We start from the raw sequence: 12828 nt of genomic DNA on the forward strand, positions 1-12828 counted from the left end.
AGAAGTTAAAAAAAAAAAAAAAAGTAGACTTCTTTACTCAGCAAGCTAGAAGGGATATAATTATCATAATTTGGAATCATTTAAAAGTCAAAAGTTTTGGGTATCCGAACATCAAGATTCTCCGGTATTTAAACCTTACCCGGCTGCTCAAAATTTTCAATTTAATAATTTGATAAAAGAATGACAATCATATTATTATATAACGGAATGCTACTGTGAAAAATGAAGGCTTGGCATCAACCCTTGCGTCTCAAAGCGAGTCTCAAACCTAGCAACCCTTGCGTCTCAAAGCGAGTCTCAAAGCTAGCGAGTCTCAAACCTAGCAATCGTGCCTAGTGTGGATCAAATGATAGAGGTTTAATCACTTAGAAAGGACATACAATAATTCTATGTTTTATTTATCAATATAAATATCACTACCCACACTAAACGTAGAGTTAATAATAATGGGCACCAATAAAAAAAAAGAAAATGAAAATGAAAATGAAAAAAAATAAAAGAGAAAACAGAAAGCAACGGCATTGGCCCATGGTATGTCTACTCACCAGCCTCTATGATGTGAACTCCATCTTCCTCCCCACTCCCATCCGCTATTGCTTTACCCCCCCCGCCGGTTCTCTTATTTCTTAATTACCATATGTAGTAAAATATATAGATCATTAACATTAATCTTCATCCACGGAAAAGATGTCCAGAGAAAGAGGAAAGGACATAGCTGAAGGATCCATTGAGAATCAACAACCAGCAACGCCTAGTCGTTATGAGTCGCAGAAGAGAAGGGACTGGAACACTTTTGGGCAGTACTTGAAGAACCAGAGGCCTCCAGTTCCACTTTCTCAGTGCAATAGCAACCATGTCCTAGATTTCCTTCGATATCTTGACCAGTTTGGCAAGACTAAGGTTCATCTACAAAGTTGCATGTTTTATGGGCAGCCTGAGCCCCCAGCTCCTTGTACTTGCCCTCTTAGACAAGCTTGGGGCAGCCTTGATGCTCTTATTGGGAGGCTTCGAGCAGCCTACGAGGAGAACGGAGGCACGCTAGAGACAAACCCTTTTGCTAATGCTTCTATTCGGGTTTACCTTAGAGAAGTAAAGGACTATCAAGCTAAGGCAAGGGGGATCCCCCACAAGAAGAAAAGGAAGAAGCAGATTTCAAGCAAAGGAAATGATGAATCAAGCTCTGAGATGCAGTTTCCTTAAAATCCCAATTGGCTTTCCAGCATCTGTGCACGTATGGTAATCAATCCCTTGCCACATTTACTTTTTGACTCTTCTTTTCAATGATAGATTGCCTGCTTTAAATAAACATTGATAAATATCAAGCAGTGTGATTTTCTGCCCTCATGAATGATCAGGTGTCATGGTTTTTTTAATTTAACAACACGAACTTCAAGCCCTGCCCCACCATTTTTTTAAAAAATTATACTTTATATTTTCAATCAAATTAAAATTTTAAACCGTGTAAAATAATGCTATTACTTTGATATATAATATTTTTCAAACTCAAGGAACATATCATTCTCCCTTCTTATCTGCATCGTTTCTCTCTCTCCACTGCTTTTTCTCTCCAAAAATTACCCTTGCAGCAGATCTTTACAAGGGTAATTTGAACATTAGTATCCTGCCCTTTGTATCTTCATAGATCTGCATGTTGTCCGATTTCAGATTTTGTGGGACATTTGCATGTCAATATATGCTTTTATTTGTTCATTTCATTCGCGTGGAATTGAACCCTTGTTGGATGATTGGAAGTGAGTATATGATCCAAAATAAAACATCATAAATATACAGTTTTCGCATTTTACAATTATACTTATTGCACGACGAGTTAATATAAAATCATTATGTAAATCTCAACAAAGTTCAAACAGCTCCTACTTAAGGAGGAGGTGAATTTCTTTAATATAAAACCATTTCTTTTAATTCTTATCAAATAAGTTTTTGGATTTGACAGTTTTTTTTAACACTACTGGATATTTTATCAATGTCATGTGTTGAAGTCGCTCTTCAATAGATTCAAAGGACACTGCTTCAAAGCTAGTTTTACAGATTCATTGTGTTCTTCCTACTCCAATATATGTCTGACTTAATTTATTATCATAAACATTCTCCTCGTATGTATGTGTGTAATTTACCCTTAATTACCAAATTTGAGCAGTGTTAGAAAAATAGAATGTTAGCCAACATTTTTTATTTATATATGTAGGGCAATGTATAATAGTTAATGTAAAGATTATAACATAAAATTAGGCCTGTCAATATTTTATAATTATATACATCCTATATTGTGTAATTTCTCATAATACAGTCAAGCTGATGGTGGAGAATCAACCGAAAATTTAAACCAAAGATCAATAAAAAAAATATTATGGAGTGGCTTTGTAAGAACAATAACAAGCTGATCATTGGAAAAGATAAAGTGAATTTGAATGTCCTTCTTGGCAACCTTGTCATGTACAAAATAATAATCAACCTTAACATATTTAGTATAAGTATGAAAGATGGGATTCCCAAACTAATAAGTAGAACCTATATTATCACACCAAAGCACAGGCATAAAAGTATGAGTAATCTGCAAATCTAACAATAAATATTAAAGTCAAACAACCTCAGCAATGTCATTGGTCAAGACTTTATAGTCAACCTCAGTAGAAGAATGAGCAATCATGCATTGTTTGTCGAATTTCCAAGAAACTGGTGTATTAACAAAAAAGACAAGATATCCACTTGTAAACTTACAATCATCAACACTATTAGCCCATTCAGCATCCGTAAAACCATGTAAGGCAAACGAGGAGCTACGAGTGATATGTAAGCTAAAAGAAAACGTATCCCGAAGATAATGCAAAATGCGTTTAACATCAATCCAATGTGTATATGTAGGAACATGCATAAATTGACAAACCTTGATAACAACAAAACAAATGTCTAGTCTTATAAGATAGAGATATTAAAAAGCACCAATAATTTGATGAAACCGTGTAAGATTAGAAAACAAGCAATCAAGCACTATAGTAACCTTTGAGGTATACATGAGAGTATCAATAGGTTTGCAAGAAAACATACCTGCTCGATTAAGTATGTCAAGAATATATTTATCTTGTCGTAGCATAAGACCTACACTAATAGAATGAACAACTCCTAAATCTTAAAGCTTAAGCTCTGAACTCAAAAACTATATCAATCGGTGAAGCAAGACTTAATTGCTTCCCATAAGCAAAATATCATCATCAATGTAAACTAGAAGATAAAAGATATTAGCACCCATAAGCAAGATGAATAATGAAGTATCCACCTTATAAGCTTAAAAGCTAATAGAGAAAAGATAACCATTTAAGCGAGTGTACCATGCCCGAAGAGCTTGTTTTAAGCCATATAAAGACTTATATAACCGACACACATGAGAGGAAAGAGTAGAATCAACAAAACCTGAAGGTTGCTGCATGTATACCTCTTCGGCAAGTTTCCCATTGACAAGGGCATTATGTATATCAAGTTGATTAATCTTTCAACTATGCGAAACCACAATGGAGAAAACCCAACGAACAGTAACTTATTTAATGACAAGACTGAAATTCTCAGAATAATAAATACCTTCTTACTAAATAAAACCTCTAACAACCAATTGAGCCTTATAACGCTCAATGTCACAATCTACACAATGCTTTATCTTGTACACCTAACGATGACCAACAACATTCATTAAAGGATGAAAAGGAACCAAAAACTAAGTGTTGTTGGAACATAACACTTAAATTTCATCCTTTATAGCATTGTGCCAAGCCATAAGTAGGAGGAAAGAGTGCCCAAGAGAGAGGGCTAGCAGATAAAGCTAAAGAAGTAATCAGATTTGTTGTCTTTAGTAGTTGTAAATGAAGAACCATATGCCACTGACCAACTACTGAACCAAAGGCAAGTAAGCCCGAACCTGTATACTATTGTAGAAACAAGAGGAGAGGTCAACAACCAAATTCAACCCAGTTGGAAATTCAAACCAAGACGCTAGATTAGCAGCAATAGACCTATGTGAACTAACAACAAAACAAAGAGAACTAACAACATTAGACCTAGAAAATAGCAACTCTGAAAAAAGAGAACCTATACTTAGAGAATGATCATTAGATAAACAAGCAAATTGTGACATAAGGGTAGGGCTGATGGGTTGTTCGATGGTGGCAGAAACAGTAGGCAATATGGGTGGTGGAGAGGTCGTAGGTATAAAGGAGGGAAAAAGTAGTGAATTAAGCAAATTGGGCAAGTGGGTAGTAGGGATATGATGTAGAGAGATGTTGTAGGGTTATGTCATCTTTTCATATTTGTCGAAAGGCAACACTATTCATGAAAACAGACATGATGTGAGATATAAATATGTTGAGATGTGAGGTCAAGACAACAATAATCAAGATGAGAGGAGCTATAACCTAAGAACACATATGAAGAAGAATGAAACTCCAACTTATGCACATGATATGGACGTAGAAATGGAAAGTAAAAACACCTAAAAATACATAGAAAATCATAATTAGGAGTATGATGAAAAAGACACTCAAACGGGGATTTATTTTGGAGGACAAAGTAGGCATACGATTGATAAGATACACTGATGATTCAAACATATAATTTCAAAATTGTAATGGGGCTTTACACTATCTAAGAATAGTACGACCACTTTCGACAATATGTCGATGATGACGTTCAACAATGCCATTGTACTCATAAGTGCGTGAACAAATTAAACTGTAATGAATATCAATAGTCTAAAAGAAAGTGTTTAACTTGTGTTATTCACTACCCTAATTAGTTTGAATATATTTATTTTTTCATAAAAATTAACGCTCAACAAAAAACTTGAAAACGATGGAAAATAGAAAATACATTAGATTTCACAACAAGAGGATAATATCATATATATTTCATATATGCATCGATATAAATAAAAAAGTAACAAAAAGCATCAGAGGAAAAAATTGGAGTAGGGCCCAAACATCACTAAAAATTAAATCAAATGGAGTAAAAGTTTTGTGACTCAACAATAGACGCGACGACTTTCCTAGCGGACATGCATGACATTATAAAAATGAATGTCTAGATGTATAAGCAGTTTATTATTTGACACTAAAAAATTAAAAACACAGGAAAAAAGATGACCTAGTCGACAATGTAAGATATCCGTAGAAGTAGAGACACAAAAAGACTAGTAAGCCTTAGGAATTGACGTGGCAAAAGACTTAGACAAAACATAGAGACCATAGTTACTCTAAACTGGAAAGGAGCATTGCTTTGGTAGTGAGATCTTTAACATAAAACACAAATGTGAGAAATTCAAAATAGACATTATTATCACGACAAAATTTTTGAACAAAAAGTAATGGTTTTGTAATATGAAGTACATGGAGAACATTAGATAAGATAAAAGTGAGTTATAAAGTATGTAATGTAGTATGCCTAATATTAGATATGGAAAAGGCTTTACCATTACCAACATGCACGAGATCATTACCAAGATAGGGTTCAGACCCAATCAGAGTTGAAAGAGCAGGTGTAACATGTTGATTTGTACTAGTGTCCAAAAACCAATCCACAGAGTTAAGAGAGGAGACATTACTAAGTGCAATAATGGTATTCAACTGTTGTCCATGGATGTAAAGCTGAGAACATTGAGGGGTTGTATGACCAAAAGATAGGCAAAGTTGGCACTTGACATTATTCGCAAAAGAACAGTTATTAAACCATTATGAAGAGCCATTATTCCTTATGTTTTGTTGCCAATTGTTTTGTCTCTAGCTGTTATTATAAGACCCCTGAAAACTATGAAAATCAGACCTGTTATAGGTATTGTTTTGATTGTTATTGGAACGCCAGCTTTCATGAAATCGTCCTCTTCCATGACTTAAATTTGGATTGTTGTTATACAAACCTAAGGACTAATGGTGTGCAACATTAGCTGATGGTAGCTGAGCTAGCGTGGATAATAAAAAGGAGTAACAACCATGAATTGAAGGGAAGTCTTGTGAAAGAACTCATGGGTAAGGAGATGACTATGAAGATCTGCATACGAAAGACGTTTTGTCTTAATCGCGATGCTTGTTATTTAGTCTTTGAACTCACCGCAAAAAACCACGAAACACGTATAAATTGAAATCCTCCAGAGAAACTAGTTAGCAAAGTACAATTGCTAATTCATTAAATAATATTTTTGTCTTCTACATATATATAGTGATCGAATCATATATATTAGTCTAAAGAAAAGAACCATCAACAGCAACCATATGAGAAGGAGGGCACGACAAATAGCCATGGCAGAGTGAGGGAAAGAGAGTTTTAATGTGTTAAAACTATGATTTCAAGTTGAAAAGAATAAGTGGCTTGATTAATTAGTTAGTCAACTTTTTTTATTTATATTCGTCGGGTAGTATATAATAGTTAATATAAAGATTATAACACAAAATTAAGTCTATTAATATTTTTCTAATTATATACATCCTATATTGTATAATTTCCAATAATAACCACAAATATAAGTTTAACAAATTAAAGGAAAACTTTTAGGCATCATCGTATGCATGTATGTAGCTGTCAATACAGAAAACTGAAACAAATGGCACAGTAAATCATAGGAATATGAGTGCGTAGGCCTGCATTAAGATACACGAAGAGAACAGACTTCAGGAATCCACATCTAGTATCTCTGTAATTATCCCTCTTTTAATACAGTCCATAACCTAATTCATGCAACAAATCTAGCCATTCAACCTTGCAAGTGCTGGCACTAGATACCAATTCTGATGGCACAAGTAACAACCCAATCCACCTGCTCACCTGCCTGTCATTTTCTACGCTAGTCTCTATTGATGTGCCCTGCTTTCTTTTTGGTGATATGTTTGTTTGGTTGCCTAGCCTTCTCCTTGTTTGCTTCTTTCGTAAAACCTTGATAAAATCACTGATCACTTTCACCAGAAAAAGGGTGGGAAAAAAAACAACCTCATCATGGTTGCCCAAAATTGTTAGCATGTTGACAGTTAGGTTTCTGGACCAACTAATCGATAAAAGTAAATTTTCGTAGATACTCAATGTGGAAAGTACTGTGCATGCTTGCGCTAAAGCTGAACTTTAGGTGTAATGATAGCATTCTGGTTCTAGCTCTCATGCTATACATACATAATTACATGAAATTCTTCTTCTTCTTCTTCTTCTTATTATTATTATTATTATTATTATTATTATTATTGTTATTGTTATTGTTATTCGATAGGATTATAGGAACATAATTAGATTAACTTGGTCTATTGGTTAAACCAATCACACTGTCATCAAAATATACGCAACTAGCTAGAATAGAATTAACTGCAACGACCAATTCCAGACACTAGGATCCGTTGCACCAACTAATTGATTATGTTTGATCCATCCCGTAAACAAGGTTCATGCACGTAATTTTTTTTTGCAAATATACAGCCCTAGGTATGCAGATATATTTAGCACTAGACTCAGGCAAAGTACGCAAAAGCTGGCCTATATGTAGCCTTCCAGTTGGCAGACCGAAGTTAAGAACACTATTATTGCCGTGTGAGCTTATAAACTGAGAAAAGACAAAGAGACGAACACACACGTGCATGATTCTGATGTAGAAGATTGTTTAGTAAAACCAATGATATCTTTGCAAAATTATAAACACGTGAATTAAGAATTAACACACCAACACATTCAATAAAAGTTAAGTACAAACATAAAATAATAAATTTAGTATTTGTAGAATTTTGGATAAAAAACAGCGTAGGAAATAAAGTTATTCTTAAGTATTGTTCGGCTTGATTGTTAGTTAATTGGGGCAAATAGTGCCAGTAGTCTTTTAGGATTCTAACAATAATACTATAAAAGGATGCACCTTTAATCATGAACTAGATGAATGACTTAACTAAAGCCAGAGGAAGAAGAACACGAGCAAAGAAGGAAGAGAGAGCATCAAATTTTTCCATCTTCATCATTTTACAATGAATCTGAAAAGATTAAATGAAACTGATGAATGAACCTAATATTTCATTGAACTTGCAGAATCAATGAATTCGAATAGATTTACATAATCAGTGAGTCATATTAGATTCAAAGAAATATGATGGAATCCACATTCACTTATAATTTTTTTTACAACATTCCATATATATCAATAAAAAAATTTGATTACATGGCTAACTAGTAAATACAATATCTTGAACTAATCAACCTTTTATATAAACTAAAATAATTGTGGTCACATAGTTCCTTTCCTAGAATTCTTTATAATTTTCACTATTGTGTTTATATTTTTTGCTCTAAATAACTAGTTTCATGAATGCTTTAGAAAATTCAAGTTTTAGAAAGTTTCATACAAGTTATTATATTTCTTACTTATATATATGATCTTTTATCAAGAGTATTTTGAAATATTTCATAAAGTAAACCAAGATATAAGAATCATTAAGAGCATACATTTTGTAGCTAACACTATAGTCATGTTGTAGCTAACACTCTTTTCCACCATAAAAATAAGAAGGAAATTCTTATTTCGTAGTATTATAGAGAATATCATATAACTTAGTTTTCTTTTTGAACCTAGATCTAAGAATCTTTAATCAACTAGGTATGGTTACCATCATGACACTTTTTTATCTTTAAAGACTTCATTTTGATTCCTCTTGATGAAACTATACACAAGATCTCTCGTTAAACTATTAGTAAGTAGATCCACAATATTTTTCTTTGACCTAACTTAGTCAAGAAAATAATTTCATTCGGGAATAAATGTTTGATGATATTGTGTCTTTGATATATATATATATATATATATATATATATATATATATATATATATATATATATATATCTAGACTTATCATTATAAATATTACTTTGTGCCTTTCCAACTGTTAAATAGTTATCACAATGGACATAAATCATTGGGACTAGCTTTGGCCAGCATAAAGTATTCTTTAACAAATTTTTTTTTTCTTGTGAGGTACTTTGTTACTTTGATTGTCAAAATTGCCTCCCACAATAAGTTCTAGGATATTCTTGAACTTATCAACATGGTATTCATTTTTTTTTTTAAATTTGGTTTTTACATTCAATAATATCATTTTGTTAAGATGAATAAAGAGTGGTAATTTGATGAATAATATCATTTTGAGAATAAAATTTACTAGGAAGTGCCTCATATTCTCCACTTTTTTTTCTTCTTATTGCTTTCATATTTTTAATAAGTTGGTTTTCAACTTTCTTCTTGTAATGCTTAAGCATTCAAGAGCCTAATATTTTGTTGTCACATTTTGAAGTTCACACTACTAAACTTCTCAAGTGTCTTACAATGCATAACAAACAAAAGGTGATAAAGGAATCATTCCTACCAATTCTACATAATCTTGTGTAGAGTTTGTACTTTTCTATTTAAAAAAAAAATTGATTGCTTTGAGCAATAAAACATAAAATCAAATAGTTCACTTATCAAAGGTTTAGGCAAGCAAATATATAAATGAAATAAACAATTAAGATAAAGATTAAGTCTTAAGATTATAGAAAATTATTTAGCAAAATCAGTGCATATATTTGCAGGATTATAAATAAATGCACAAAAGAGTAACATACCAATACATTAAACAAAATATAAGTATAAATATAGAACAATAAATAAAGTCCTTACTTGTAGAATTTCAAATAAAAAACCAACACAGGAAAGAAAGTTGTCAAGATTGTATCATCTATGCTTAAAGCTTAAGTGCCTATCAATTGATGCAAACATTCTTAGTGCAAGGACTCCAACAACAATACCTCAAAATGATGCACTTACAATCAAGCCTACAAAGTAGGAAACTTGCACAAATTTTATATCTAGAACAACAAAACCTAAAGAGCTAGAGGAAGGAGAGAACATGAGAAGAAAGAAAAGAGGTCATCATTTTCAAATGAAATCCATCAACTCTTATTTATATAGGAAACTAGAGATGATTTGACAATTCATTAAATTTACATAAAAATAAATATGAAAAGATTTAATAAAACTGATCAAAAAATATGACAATTCATTAAATTTACAAAATCAATATTGAATCAGAACAAATTCAAATTAATTAATGTAAAATTAATTAGTTACAGTTAATTTCTAACAATTCATTGAATTTGTAGAATTAATAGATTAAAAAAGAATTTGATTACATAAATTTTTCAATGCTCAAGAAACAATCCCAAAAGCAGCAAACAAATGTTAATGTGACCACTAAAGCAGTTTCATGCATACTTTCTTTCACATTGTCGGAATTTGTCATGTAAGAGTAAGTTAAGAGCATCTTAAGTCTCATCTGACATTTATAATGATTAAAATTCGTTGGTTTTCCTTGCCAAGTTATAAAAGAGAATCAATTCGTTGTGTATCATTTTTGAAAACCTAATATTGTTACGAAAGAGATAATCCAGAGATTATCTTATACAGTAGTGAGCTTATGTAATAACCAATTTTTGAATTTGAAAGTGCTGAAATAACTGATACATTTACTTGAGTAACTGCCCCTCCAAGCTTAGGGTCGCTTGAAGTGAAGCTAAGCTTGATCCTTAGATTAAGGACGACGGTATTTGGTTAGGGGTTTAATGCATGCCAGTTGAAATTATGTGAAAATGTAAGCAGCATGCCATTAGACCTTCAGCAACTTGTTTTATGTCGAAGTGATGGTCCACCTCTATATGCCTGGTTCTTGCGTTAAATACTGAATTGCAAGCATGTGGGTCAAAGCAACTTGTATGAAAAAGTTAAATGGCAGCACCCGGAAGAATGTAGATATTGGCTGGAATGGAAGCTGAAATCTCTAACTAAAGTCACGTACGAATTGTAATCTTTAGGTACTGAGTATCCTTAGCTATTAAGTTCATAACATGCATTGAACTGGAAAAATCCCAGCGAATCGCCGGCCATAGTTAAGTCGGTTAATGACTGTGTTCCGTTCAATGGATCATCATTTCAAATCAAAACCAATAAAAATGTGCATGCATACTGAAGAAATAAAGTGGATTTTCAACGTGAGTGCTCATACTAGCTGCTTTAGTAATGATATCTTGACCATGTGATATAGCAAGGGTTTAATCTAGCATGCATTTTGCTATCAATTATTTTTAAAAAAAAAAGTTCATAATTTATTCAATAACGTTCTACGTTTCTAATCGGTTCCATAGGCACCAATCATCCGAAATTGCTTTGTTAATTAAAAATGGCATGGATAAACATTGGATCCACACACCAAGTGAATGGAAGAGGGGTTTGAGCTAGAGAGAAACAAGAGTATTCATTATATGGCATGGCATGGCATTTATAGTTTCATCTGTAATATATAATAATGCATGCATTTTTCTCAGCGCTTTCTATCACTTTCTTCTTCTATCTTTGCCACTTTCTTAAAGGATTATTGCTCATTATAAGCTCTCTGAAAGAATTGATGCTACTTGAAATAATTTAAAGCAATGCAGGGTTTCTATTGTACATTGAACAGCATGTTGATCTCTTCACGACATTTTCCTCCTTTTCTTTTTCTTTTTTCTCTGACCAGCTACTTAGAAATTGTAGCGTATCCTTGCAGCATCGTCTTCAAGAAGGCAACTAGCTAGCTAGTAGAAAGGGATTGTTAAAGAACAGAATATCTAGAGCTCCTTAGATCTTCTGGAATCTCGGGGTACTGAATCTCCTAATCAGTTGTTATTTGAAATTTGTGTTCTTAAAAATTCCGATTTGCTTTATAATCCTAAGTGTGCGCCTAATTTTTGTAGCGCTATGAACAACCACATATATATATATATATATATATATATATATATATATATATATTCACACACACACACACAACACGTCTAACATTCATAGCATCATGACAATATTGAAGAAACATCATTTTCTAAAAATAGTAGGTTGCTGACTAAAAGTCCCTTAGTAATAATATATATGCTATATTTTGAACAACATATAGCATATAAAAAGTGAACAAAATACAAAGATTTTACTTGTAATAGAAAAGTAATAAAAAAATTTAGTTGTTCTCTCTCTATATATAGATCATCTCATTAATGGTCGGATGGATAAAAGAGAGCCTTTGAGGCTTGACCTTGTAGATCATCTCATTAATGTACCACCTTCGACTTGAAAAGAATTTCAATCCTTTCCTCTTGAAGAGAATTTCTTCAATACCTTTTTAATATAAACACATTTGTTTAGAAAAAACAAACCATTTTGGATATTATATTACATGAGCTACATCACATTAACAAATTAACAAAAACATATTCAAATTCTCAAAGAGTAAAAGTTATGTGTGTTTGAAGAAAGTCAAGCCTATTTATTGAAATCAATATTTTTCACCCTATTACTTTATTTATGAATTGTATTGGACATTGTATTTGTTGTACCTTCTTCAAAAAAAATTATGGTGCTTAGTACAAGGAGTTATTATAGGCTTACTTTTAAAAGAAACAAATGATGAAACAAAAAATTAAATTCATATCCATCAAAAAAAAAAATATTTTTTTCCTCTAACTCCTTCTATCCATCTAGTGTGTGACTTATTAGGATCATAAAATTTCCCAAACAAAGCTCATAGGTTTACCTAATGTCGTGTTAGCTGACAAGAAGATGATTTGATTGCTCATAAGAATAGAATGGAAACAAATAAAATGAATGGAGAGAAACCCCATGAAATTCTAGAGTCCCTTCATATTTTGGATATGAGGGATGATGCTACCTCAGAAAAGTTCCTATAAGGAAACATTAATAAGTTCTACTTGAGCTGCTACATTAATGGATGATTGAGATGAGGATGTACT

General features: G+C 32.3%; 1 protein-coding gene across 7 annotated transcripts; it reads left to right on the plus strand.

Annotated features, from left to right (window-relative positions):
- The first annotated feature begins 532 nt into the window (after positions 1-532).
- LOC133691570 (protein LIGHT-DEPENDENT SHORT HYPOCOTYLS 10-like) lies at positions 533-11783 on the plus strand. 7 transcript variants are annotated; one of them, XM_062112131.1, is made up of 2 exons: positions 533-1236; positions 11565-11783. In XM_062112131.1, exon 1 carries the CDS (start codon positions 688-690, stop codon positions 1198-1200), a length of 513 nt encoding a protein of 170 aa, XP_061968115.1. In that variant the 5' UTR covers positions 533-687; the 3' UTR covers positions 1201-1236; positions 11565-11783. The 7 variants fall into 7 exon arrangements, with proteins under 7 accessions (XP_061968115.1, XP_061968117.1, XP_061968116.1 ...); XM_062112133.1 differs by having other exon boundaries at positions 11582-11783; XM_062112132.1 differs by having other exon boundaries at positions 533-1231.
- Positions 11784-12828: the final 1045 nt, after the last annotated feature.

This window comes from Populus nigra, chromosome 4 (assembly GCF_951802175.1).
Source record: "Populus nigra chromosome 4, ddPopNigr1.1, whole genome shotgun sequence".
NCBI lineage: Eukaryota > Viridiplantae > Streptophyta > Magnoliopsida > Malpighiales > Salicaceae > Populus > Populus nigra.